The sequence below is a fragment of the Canis lupus genome, chromosome 24 (assembly GCF_003254725.2).
Source record: "Canis lupus dingo isolate Sandy chromosome 24, ASM325472v2, whole genome shotgun sequence".
NCBI classification, from domain to species: Eukaryota; Metazoa; Chordata; class Mammalia; order Carnivora; family Canidae; genus Canis; species Canis lupus.
Window position 1 is genome coordinate 33860225 of NC_064266.1, and position 12112 is coordinate 33872336.

General features: G+C 51.9%; 1 protein-coding gene across 1 annotated transcript; it reads right to left on the reverse strand.

The window, feature by feature from the left end:
- Positions 1-883: 883 nt before the first annotated feature.
- Positions 884-6654, reverse strand: LOC112674070 (osteoclast stimulatory transmembrane protein). Its single transcript, XM_049100473.1, is given in 4 exon segments — positions 884-1232; positions 1234-1589; positions 2863-3865; positions 6497-6654. Coding segments are annotated over 4 exon segments (1680 nt in total). The 5' UTR covers positions 6541-6654; the 3' UTR covers positions 884-955.
- Positions 6655-12112: the final 5458 nt, after the last annotated feature.

Consider the following 12112-nt stretch of genomic DNA (forward strand, 5'->3'; position numbering starts at 1 on the left):
GGGCCAGGGTGATTCAATGCACGGAGGTACAAATTTCTGGAATAGAAAAGGGCAGAGAATGATCTAGAGGGAACAGAGAATACCAAGCCCACAGAGGAGAGAACTGGGGTTTTCCTAGAATTTTTTTTTTTTAAGATTTTATTTATTTATTCATGAGAGACACAGAGAGAGAGGTAGAGACACAGGCAGAGGGAGAAGCAGGCACCTTGCAGGGAGCCCGATGAAAGGGGGTCCCAGGACCCTCTTACCAGGGTCCTTACCTCTTACCCAGGCTGGCAGGCCCAGGCGTTGGGAGCAGGAAGGAGTCCCCGGGGGCAGCCGCTGGCCTCCGTGCCTGTCGATCCCAGGACTCCAGGATCACGCCCTGGACCAAAGGGAGGCACTAAACCACTTAGCCACCCAGGGATCCCCCTTTTCCTAGAATTTCAATGAGGATGCAGTTGCCAGATAAAATATGGGTTACTCAGTCCCATTTGAATTTCAGATAAGCTACAAATACAGGTTTGGTATCAGTATGTTTAGGAATAAGAATGCCCCAAGAAGGTACTTATACTAAAGCCATATTTGTTATTTATCTGAAATTCAAATGGAACCGGGTGTCGTGTATTTATATTTGCTCAACCCTGGCAACCCCGGATGAAATCCCCAAAGGAATTTGAAACAAAAAGTGTTAACATACCTTAATTTAGGATTTAATAAATACCTTGTTTATAAAATCAAGAAAATTTTAGATCGCTAAATCTAAGGAGGATTCGGGGGACATATAAATAAGTTGTAGGAGCGTTTAGAGGCATTCGCCATGTGAAGTTTCCGTCTACCAGGGAAAGCAGTGGATACAGAGGAGAGCCTTGGTTGACCCCCCAACCAAGGAAGGGGAGGCTGGGAGGAACCTCGAGCTGTCTCCACACTTTCTGGTCTTCACTGTGCCAAGGGTTTTACTGCTTCTTGAAGTCTTTTATGCCCAATATCGAATTCCTTCTCTCCCACATCCCCAGGTGGAAAGTAGGTCACATGGGTTATTATTATGCAGTCGTGGAAACTGAGGCTCAGAGAGGTGAAGCAATCTACCCAAGGTCACACAGCAGGGCAGCAGGAGGACCAAGGTCTGTGCGGCTCCCAGGCGCCTCCCCTCGGCCCTCGCACCCTCTGTTCTTCGCAGCATCCAGCACGCGTAGGCCTGGCTATCCGTGCTGGGTGGGTGCTGGCAGGCCTGGCAGGCCCGGGGGTCGGGAGCAGGAGGGGGGCCCCGGGGGCGGCCGCTGGCCTCCGTGCCCGTCGTATCTGCGCTGGAGCCGGGCATGAAGGTGGCGGACCCTCCTGGCCTCCTGGGCCGAGAAGAAGGAAGCGGCGATGGTGTGCCGCAGGCGCCGGGCGTAGGTCTCCAGCAGGACCGTGGCACAAGCCGCCAGCTGCAGGGCCCCGGCCACCAGGGGGGCGGCGGTGCGGGGGCGCTGGGCGGGCAGCAGCGGGCAGCCCGGGGAGGTGAAGCGGAGCTCCCACTGCAAGGAGTTGTGAGTGGAGAGGAAGGGGCTCTCCGGAGGGGGCTGGTTGAAGAGGAAGGGGACGAAGCCCAGGACCGTGTACGTGGCCTTCAAAGAGGAATAAAAAGCGCATCAACAGACACCCAGCCATTCCTGGACACCCACCACTTGGCGGCGGCTTGCCCTCCTCTGCAAGATGGGCCCAGAAGTAACACAGCCTCCTGCCTGGGGACTGAGGAGCATCAGATGATGAGATCAGGAGTCTGAAGCAGGCTTTCTGACCAACAAAAAGCGCTGTACAAATGCTATCTTTATTACTAGGTTCTGAACGGAATGCTTTAGAGAAAACAAATGGGTACTATGGGCATTTATTCTTTGCTAAGCCCTTCGTGAATACTTTAGATGTCTTTTCCAACAAATACTCATGATCCTATGAGGTTGAGTCCAGAATGAGCCTCTCTGAAGAGATGGGAAGCCTGAGGTCACATAATGAGGTTGCCAACCCAGGGGGTCAGTCCCAGCCAAGGCGGGTCCCAACATCCTAAGAATTAGGCTCTACATTTCCCTTGCGGTATGTTGGAGCAGGTGTAGGGAGGCAGTGAGGTCAGAGGTTAACCATTTGACTCTGGAGTCAGACTTTTTGAATTGGATCCTGGTTCTGCCCAGGGCTGACTTCTCTGCTGGGCTCAGTGCAGGGGGCTAACGGAGGTATTTTATTCTCATTCTCTCTCTCTCTCTTTTTTTTTTTTAAGATTTTATTGATTTATTCATGAGAGACACAGAGAGAGAGAGAGAGGCAGAGACAAAGGCAGAGGGAGAAGCAGGCTCCATGCAGGGAGCCCGACGTGGGACTTGATCCGGGGACTCCAGGATCAGGCCCTGGGCCGAAGGCAGGCGCTAAATCGCTAAGCCACCCAGGGATCCCCTTATTCTCTTTTTTTTTTTTTTTTTTTTTCCCCTTATTCTCTTTTAACATCAGAATAATTCACCAGGTACTTATACAGATGACCACATGTTAAGACTCACAATAACCAAGCAGGGTGAGGAGGATTGATCCAGCTTGTACAAGTGAGGAAAATGAAGCTTGGACACCTTGCCACTCAGGAAAAGAGTAACTTGCGGGGGGGGGGGGGTCCAATTATTTTCAAGTCGTTGGGTATCTATATCCTCATCTGCCCCAGGAGTGAGGATTGAACCCACTGTTTTGGGCTGGGGTGGAAATCAAAGGAGTCTCTCTGCAAATGCCCCAGGGTCCCATAGCTTTTCTAAGGGCTGGGACCTGAAAGCTAATGAAATTCAATTGCAAATCAAGTGGTTAACACACCCCGCCTCTTCCTACCAGGAAGCCACTCCAGTCCCCTCTTCCCGTCACCGCACTTACATCGTACTTGACCGTGAGCGTGATGGGCACTGTGGGCAGCTTCTGGGCCCAGTCCACGGCGGCCTGAGCCAGGAGAAAGGCCACGTGGTCTGTGGCCACCGTCACAGCTGTGGCCATCAGGAGCAGGGTGAGCAGCCCCAGCCTCAGGAGACAACACAGCAGCTCCCCCGGGGACAGCTTCGGCCGGGCTGCCCAGAGCAGCCAGGCTGGTGGGGAGGCCACCAGGTGCATGGCCTGGGCCTCTTGCAGCTGCCAAAGCAGCTGCCGTGTGGCGTAGATATTGTCAAACTGCAGGTCAGTCAGGTAGCGATGGAGGTACCGGCCCGAGTCCACCAGGAGGCCCAGCGTAAAGAGCCCTGTGACCACCTGCTGGGCCCCGAGCACTGCCCCCTGGGCCAGGGACTCCAGGCCAGAGAAGTCCTCCAGCACCTGCTGAGTGGCCCTGAGCACGTGGAGCCGGAACGCAGAACCGTTGCCCGGGGCCTGCAGCGTCAAGGCCCGGCTGCCCGCTTGGCCGGTGGGGCCCAGGGCCCTGGACGCCGCGTGCAGCTGCTGAGTGGTGTTGAGCAGACTTTCCAGGGAGCCCTCTGTGACACATCTCAGCACCTGCCCGGCCGCGCCCACGTTGGCCAAGACGTTGGGCACCACGGCGGCACCCAGGGTGGCAGCACTCCAGGACAGGAGCAGGCAGCGGCCCTGCTCCGTGCCCAGGCTGGGGACGCTGAGTGCGAACAGACAGCGGGCGGGGGGCACCGAGCCCAGCACCAGGAAGACCAGGAGGCCACACACAGTGGCCACCGTGGCTGAGGGTCCCGGGGGATAAAGCAGGGAGGACACCAGCCAGTGGCGCATCAGACCTGCAGCGGCGACAGCCAGGGAACCGCACAGGAGGAGCTGGGTCAGCAACTGGCTGCAGCTGGTTGGGACAGGCTGAGAGAAGGCGACCCAGGCAGCTTGCAGTGGGCCAAGGGCCTTGGAGAGCCCTAGCTGCCAGAAACTCCACCTGCACCAAGGACACAGGGGAGGGGGGCACTCTCAGGAGGATGAGGGGTTGGATGTCAACCCAATGCCCCTGATCCTTGAAACCTTCCATTGCTGACAGGCTCCCCCCCTTTGGCCACAGTGTTGGGCAGTCTTCCCCTGTGGGCCAATTCCAGCAACTCACCCCAAACCCACAGGACCCCAGCTGACCCCTAGTCAGAGCCTGCCCTAGGATTATCCTCACTGGACTTGTCGGGGAAGAGTCCAGATCCTGGGGATGTGAGGATGGATGCCTGGGCTGCCTGCGTCCATACTTCCAGTTTTGCCGGGACATCTCGCCCTGGGGAATGAAAGAGTCGTGGAGAGAGAAGCACAGATGAGAGAGAAGAAGAAAGAGACAAAAATGGGGAGAGAGAGAGAGATACAGTTTCACTTGAATTCACCATCTTGGTTAGCTTGGACCAACCAAGGACAACTCTTGGACATTCCTTCGGGGTCTCTTCTACTATTCAGTAGCTTTTCTACTCTGTTATCCTTGTATTTATGAAACAACCACTTTAGGCTCAGCACTGGAGAAACAGGGATGAATGGAACAGACAAGAGTCCCTGCCCTCCTAGAGCCTGTATTAAAGAATGATGGCAGAGGAATTAGTGAGAAGAGGTTGGGTTCTGGGTATGTTCTATTGGAGAAGCCAACACAACTGGCAGTCTGATTGGCTGTGGGAGTGAGAGGAAGAGGGAGGTTAGGGATGACAATGGGGTTTGGTGCCTGAGGAACTGAGAATGATTGGCTGTGGGAGTGAGAGGAAGAGGGAGGTTAGGGATGACAATGGGGTTTGGTGCCTGAGGAACTGAGAACACTCAGGTGTCGTCCAAGATGGGAAATAAGTGACCTGTAAAGTCATTGATTTACACATGATACTTAAAGCCATGTGGCAGGAGGAGACTCCTCAGGAGCATGTGTTGGCAGCTGGGGGGTCAAGAAAGAGGCTGAGGAACTAGGTGATGTGGTGCTGGGGAACCAAGCGAGTCAAGTGTTCCAAGAAGAGGGGAGTGACCACATATGTCAAGTGCTGCGGATCAGTCAGTAAGGCTGAGTACTGAGCAATGGCCTTTGGATTTAGCCACGTGGAGGTCCCTGGTGAGTGCCCAAAAGGATAGTAGCTTGGTGGCATCTTGGGCCAAAACCTGACTAACTAGAGGGAGCCCAGAAGAGACCAGAAGAAGTAGGACGTGAGACACGAGCACGCCGAGGCCTGTTTGCGGGAAAGGTGTGCAGAAAGGTGCCAAAGCTGATGGTGGGAATGGGACCAAGATGTGAGAGACTCTAACAGGTTTGCAGATGGCCGAGCCAATCAAGAGGGGGGTGTGGATGAAGCGGAGGCCCTCTGGAGCGATCTTTTCTGCAGTGATGGTGGTGGGGACAGCCCTGGGTAAGGTTGACAGCACAAAGGCTGGGACGGGTGACAGGTAGAGGATGGGCGCCGATCTCTCAGTTCCTCTGACACACAACAGAGCAGTGGTTAAGGGCCTGGGTTCAAATCCCCACTTCACCATCCACCACCATCTGTGTGACTTTGGTTGAGTTTCTTTTCTCCTCCTCCTCCTCCTCCTTCTTCTTCTTCTTCTTCTTCTTCTTCTTCTTCTTCTTCTTCTTCTTCTTCTTCTTCTTCTTCTTCTTCCTTCTTCTTCTTCATCTTCTTCTTCTTCTTTCTTCTTCTTTCTTCTTCCTTCTTCTTCTTCTTCTTCTTCCTTCTTCTTCTTTCTTCTTCTTCTTCTTTTTAGATTATTTATTTGTGAGAGACACAGAGAGAGGGGGGGAAACATAGGCAGAGGGATAACCTGTGTGGATCCTGATGTGGGACTCGATCCTAGGACCCCAGGATCACACCCTGAGCCAAAGGCAGAGGCTCAATCACTGAGCCACTCAAGTGCCCCTGGTCCAAGGGCCTAGAATACTGTCTGGCATAGAGCCGGTGCTCCCTAAATATTTGTCGTATGATTGCTTCTATCTGCCCAGGGTGGCAGGAAAGCCAGGTCAGCGTTGATGGAGGGCACGCTGGAGGAGGCAGCAGGAGCTCGAAGAGGAAGGAGAGGGTGGAAGAGTCAACGAATCAGAGAAATGCTACACAAGCCGGCAGCACTAAGGACCCACTTGCAGTGCTCACCAGTGGAAGATGATGAATTATGGCCTTTCTGGCCCCTCCCGCCAGGGCATTTTAATTTAGGACTAAGCCTCCTCCTATTGTGTGATGAGTATTCAGAATGCGGTAACTGTTGAAAAAATAGCGAATAATGCAGATGGTATGGGAAGGGAAGCCAGCTCTAAGTTGTTCTGGAGGCCAAGGCCCGAGGGAGTGTTGGGAATGAGGAGGAAAGCACTTGCCATCTGTCCAGAGCCCCACCCCACCCCCCAGCCCAGCAGGACGGCAGGCCCTGGGCGTGCATTTTCTCATTTATTTCTTACAGCTCCCTGTAGACATTGTTACTATGCTCCTTGACAGATATGGAAACTGAGGCTCAAAGAGGTGGAGTTCACCCAAGGTCCCACAGCCAGGGAATGCCAGAGCTTGAGACCTAAGCTCATACCCATCGTGCCTGAGCAGACTGTTTCCTCGCCTGTAGTCCCAGTGTCCAGGGTCCCCAGACCTACCCGGTCCTGGCAAGGTACTCAGCTGTCTCCCAGAGGGCCCTCATGCTTCCTGAATAGCCGTGGGTCCAGATCAGGGCAGGCAAGGCTGAGGCGGTGGCAGCAGGTGGAGAGGAAGCGGGAGGAATTATATTCTCTAGAACTCAGAACTCGGGAACTCCTGTTGCTTCTGCTTTTTGGTTTTTAATTAAGCCCTCCTGGTCGCTTGGGCCCACCTCCCAGGGGGTTGGGCAAGCTTCCTCCTCCTCTTCCTGGAGGCAGGGGTGGGTGGAAGGTGTGGGAGGAAGGAGCCTATTCCCAGCAGTTATCTGTGATCCTTATAGCAGGAAGGTAAAACTGCTCCCATTTCACAGAGGAAGGAACTGAGGCTCATTAGTGGTAGTGCCAGGACTAGAAGTCAGCTGGGCTTCCCCTTGCTCGGAGAGGAGCCTGATTCCCAGCTCCGAGTGGGGGGAACCCGCTTTCCTGCTACTCTGGGAGACAACTGGACCTCTGCCGAGACTCTTTCAAGCATAGTGGCTCTGGTCTCCTCTCCAGCTGGCTTTCTGTCTTTAGCCTGATGCGGACCTGGCTTCTAATCACAGCTCTGTCCCTCCTTCTCTGTGTGGCCTTGAGCAGATGAGCCCATCAGTTTCTTCCTCTTAAAAGAGAGGAAGGATGAAAAAAAATAAAATAAAAGAGGAAGGATGATAACAATGAACATTTATTGATCACGGGCTAAGTATCAGGCACTTCTCAAGAGTTCTATTTGAATTCCCTAAATCCTGGGGGCACCCCGGGGGGCTCAGTGGTTGAGCATCTGCCATGGGCTCAGGCCATGATCCCAGGATCTTGGGATTGGGTCCTGTATTGGGCTCCCTGCAGGGAGCCTGCTTCTCCCTCTGCCTGTCTCTGTCTCGCTCTGTGTCTCTCATGAATAAATAAATAAAATCTTAAAAAAAAAAAAAAAAGAATTCCCGGGAAGCCTGCGTGGTTCAGCAGCTGGGTGGCTGTCTTAGGCTCAGGTAGTGATTCCGGGATCCGGGATTAAGTCCTGCATTGGGCTCCTGCGAAGAGTCTGCTTCTCCCTCTGCCTATGTCTCTGTCTCTGTCTCTCTCTGTCTCTCATGAATAAGTAAATAAATCTTTAAAAAAATTAAGAAATAAAAGAAAAAATGAATCCCCTGAATCCTTATTTCCAACAACCCTTTGTGGTAGGTATTGTTATTTCCATTCCTCAGTTCAGAAAACCGAGACCCAGAGAACTAAGTCCTTTAACCAAGCCACTCAGCTAGTAAGAGGTAGAGCCATCATTTATAGCCAATGGTCCTGCTCCAGAGTCTACTGTCAGCCACTGTGCTCTACTGGTGTGGAGGGAAGTGTTCACAAGACTCCTGCTACCTTCAGATGCATCTAGCACTGAAAACAGTAGTCACTTAATAAGTGCGAGGTCCCTGCGTGTGCACTCAGGTGCAGTCATTGCCTGGCAGGTACACTTCTGGGCTGGTTGGAAAGCCAACCCCCATCTGGAAGCAGACACCTTGCCCCCCGCATGTCTGTGCTCTATCACTGCCAGTAGGCTGCCTCGTTGGGAAGCCTTCCTCTGTGCCCCCAGGTCTCCACCCTGTAGGATGTGCCAGTAAGGAAGGACACACCTAGGTGGTGTTCCAGACTCCCCATCCTTTTCCCTTGTAAGGACGTGTTGCTTGGGTCACTTGCTCAGGCCTGAAGGAGGGTATTCTATGGCCCAGTTAGAGGAAGTGACATTCTCATGGTCACACAATTGAATGGGACACCTGTGGCCCTTGGAGGGCCTGACCCCCTACCCAGATCACAAGCCCCTCCAGGAAACCAGGCCAGGTACCAAGTCTGCAGAGAACTGAGGACCCCAAGTAGATGGGGAGCAGGAAACCCCAGCACCAGCAGGGGCAAGCCAGCCAAGGTAAGAAGCAAAGCAGACCAGATGGAAACAGTGTGAACTGCCGGGAGGGCATAGGCCCTTTCAGAAAGAACAGCTTCAACTCTGCTCCAGTCGAGGGGTGAAGTCCTTTGAAAAGAGGTCCAATATTATTAGATTTTCCAATTTTTCCAAAGATGCCAGTCATTCCCATTTTTATGTAAAAGTCTCCAAGTTTTTAAAGCCAGCATTAAAAAAAAAAAAAAAAAAAAAAAAGGACTATTGTTTAGGCCCATCTTAACAGGTCTGTGGGCCAAAGCCAGCATGAGGGCCGCCTACTAACAACCCCTGCAGGAAGCCTCAGAAGGGCTGGTGCAGGGAGCTGTCTTTGTCTAGCTGTCCCTCTGAACTGCAGGGGCTCTGGGCTGGGGATAGTAGATCTGTATTTGAACGCCAACTTTGTCCCTTACTGTGCTGTGTGACCTTGGACAAGACACTGTCCTGAGAACTTGTACGGACTCTGCTCTCATGGGAATGCTAGTACCTACTTCTCAGGATTGTTTGATTCTATGGAGTAACGTATGTAGAGTTCCCAGTAAATAGATAAATGCTCCTGCCCTACTTTCTCCAACCTGGGCTGACAGCTCTGCCTAAGTGAGCCCCATGTCTCTCGGACCTGATTATACAGGCTTTTGTGATGCCCGCTGGGCCAGAATCCCTGGCCAGGGTCCCCAACGCATGGGGAACTTCAGGGCTTTGTGCCCGTCAGAGGGGAGTGCTCCTGGCAGACACCAGCATTTTCCCGGTTTCTGGACTGACACCAGGTAGCTATTGTTTAAGGACCATTTTGGTTATTTCCTGAAGGCCTCGGTGAATGTGTAAGACTTAGGGGTTTGGTGGCAGAGGGAAGGAAGGGGCAAAAGATATTTTTGACTTCTCTCAGCACATGTAGGCAGTCACTTCTGCCTACATAAAGCTGGCCTGGCTCCAAATCCCACAGCATCCGGAAGGGTCTTCTGAATCATCCAAAATAGAATCAGCGTTGTTGAGGGGAATTTCTGGGTGAAGGATTCAGAACCATAAGACAGAATAGGAAGAGGAAGTGGTAAGCCTTCAGATCTAGAATCAGCATCAGAGGTCCATAGAACATTGGAGTCACTGCATTGTTGGGACACCTGTGGGCATGGAATATTGCCACCACCCACTCAGCCTGAGAATACGGACAGGTGGCTAAAATCTTACCTAATAGCCAATGCTATCCAATAGAAACAGAGCGCGAGCCGCGTGCATAATTAAACATTTTCTAGTAGCCGCATAAAAAAGTGAAATTTATTTTAATAACATTTTTATTCAACTTTTATTTTAATTTTTTAAAATTTTATTTATTTATTCACGAGAGCCAGAGAGAGCCAGAGACATAGGCAGAGGGAGAAGCAGGCTCCCTGTGGGGAACCTGATGTGGGCCTCAATCCCAGGACCCTGGGATTACAATCTGACCCGAAGGCAGACGTTCAACCACTGAGCCACTCGAGTGCCCCGCAAATCTAGGTTTTAAGGTGAGGTTTTCTGAATTTAAAAATATTAGCAGTCAGTTAATAATTTAAAACTCATGAAAGGCGGCCAAAAAAACCTAACTGTGGGCTGGATGCAGACCTGGGGACCACTAAATTATAAATTCTGATTTGGTCTAAACCTTCCCTGCCGTGTTTTCTCAGTTTGCCCCTCCAGACCAGTCTCCACTCTTCTCCTCCCCACCCTAAGCCCAGGGGTTAGACCTGGACGGGCTGCATCAAGGGACTCTCCTGCATTTTGGCTTCTGTGGGTGCGACAGTTAGTTAGCTTTCTGTGTCAACATGGCTGGGCCGCAGCATCCAGCTCTTTGGTCAAACATTATTCTGGATGTTCCTGTGAAGGTGTCTTTGGATGAGATGTACATTTAGATTAATGGAGTTTGAGTAAATCAGATTGCCGCCTCATAATGTGGTGGGCCTCATCCAATCAGGTGAAGGTCTGAATAGACCAAAAGACTGACTTCCCCTGAGCAAGAGGGAGCTCTGCTAACAGATTGCCTTTGGACTCTTTCCTGGGAATACATATATTCTCTATCCTGTTGGTTCTGTTTCTCTGGAGAACCCTGACCCATACAGTTGGGTTTGGTCGTGGGGAGTGCCAGCAGGCCTGCAGAGGGAAGGTGTAGAGAAATATCCAGGGCAGCGCCCCCCTTTCAGAGTCATCAAGTGTTGAATGTGTCCCAGGAATAGAGGTGCCAGCCCCACTTAGGCCTCTGTCCCTCAGAACTTTTGCTGGGAGGTTCACCCTCCCACTATTGAGGACTTTCACTTTCCCTCCTGGTTTTCCTCACCCTCTGCCCACACCTTGGAACTAGGTTCCAAGCTTCGTTACTAGGCTGTCCTCAAATTAGTTAGTCCCTGTGCTTACTATTTCCTTTGGAGACCGTGCCTATGACATCTTACCTCTCAGATCAAGAAACCAAAGTCCAAAACATAAAGGACCTGCTTAACGTCACACGGCATGGGAAGACCAGGAGTCCCAAGTGGCCACTGAACCCCCACTCAGTGGCTTTTATTCATCTTGGTTTTCATTTACCATCACTGGTTCCATTCCTGTCCACCTGCCTGTACTTTGATATATGCGCCAGAATATGTATGTGTGTGTCCGAACCTTCCACCGACCTGTTGCTCATCACTTCTGTGTATTGTGGTGTTTTCCAGAGTGTGTTCCCGTGTTTCACTTAAATGCCACCCCCCCTGGAGGTCACCTAGGTGGCATCCAGCTCCTGGGTACCCCTGGCAACAGTGGCCTGAATATCTTCCTACATCGTCTCCATAGTGACTGTGGGACAATTTTGCTGGGATGTGAACCCAGAAGTTGGAAAAGTGGGCCACCGGGCATGCAGGTTATAAATTCCCCTAATTACTTCCATGCTGCTTGCCAGCCTGGCTGTAGAAGGTCGTAGTCTCCCCAGGAGTACAGGAGGGGGTCAGTTCCCTCCCGTTCCACCATCACTTATTGTCCTCTTGCCTCACTGCCGCTGGTCAGATCAGCGTGTTGTTGGTGGAACTTGCATTTAGCTGAGTTCCCCTTGAACCAGGCCAACTTTGGACTTGAGTTGACCAATAGAATGTGGCGGAGTTGAATTCCCAGACTCCCAAGGCCAGTCCTTAAGGGGCCACATAGCTTTTGCTTTTGCCTTCTGAGAAGCCCACTGTCAGGTTCAGAGGTCTGGCCTAGACTCCTCAGAGGCTTCACAGTCATCGTGTTCATTCAAGCTCCAGCTAAGCTCCCAGCTGCGTGGCCCCGGCCACATCACGTAGAGCAGAGATAAAACCATCCCTGCAGAGCTCGGTCTATATGCAGAAACATGGGGTGCCTGGGTGGTTCAGTGGATAAAATGTCTGATTTCAGCTCAGGTCATGATCTCAAGGTCATGAGATGGAGATCCGTGTTGGGCTCTGCGCTGGATGTGGAGTCTGCTTCAGACTCTCTCTCTCCCTCTCCCTCTGCACCCCTCCCCCTCCAGCTCATAGTCTCTCTCTCAAAAAAAAAAAAAAAAAAAAAAAAAGGCAGAAACTAAAGCCAATAAGTTGCTAGCCTTTTGGGGTGGTTTGTTATGTAGCCACAGACTGAAATAGGTATTTTGCCTTGTGTTTGTTCTTTCTGACTTCTGGATGTTCCTCTTGTATTCCAGAGATGAGTCTCACGTATGTTTCCAATGATCCTGT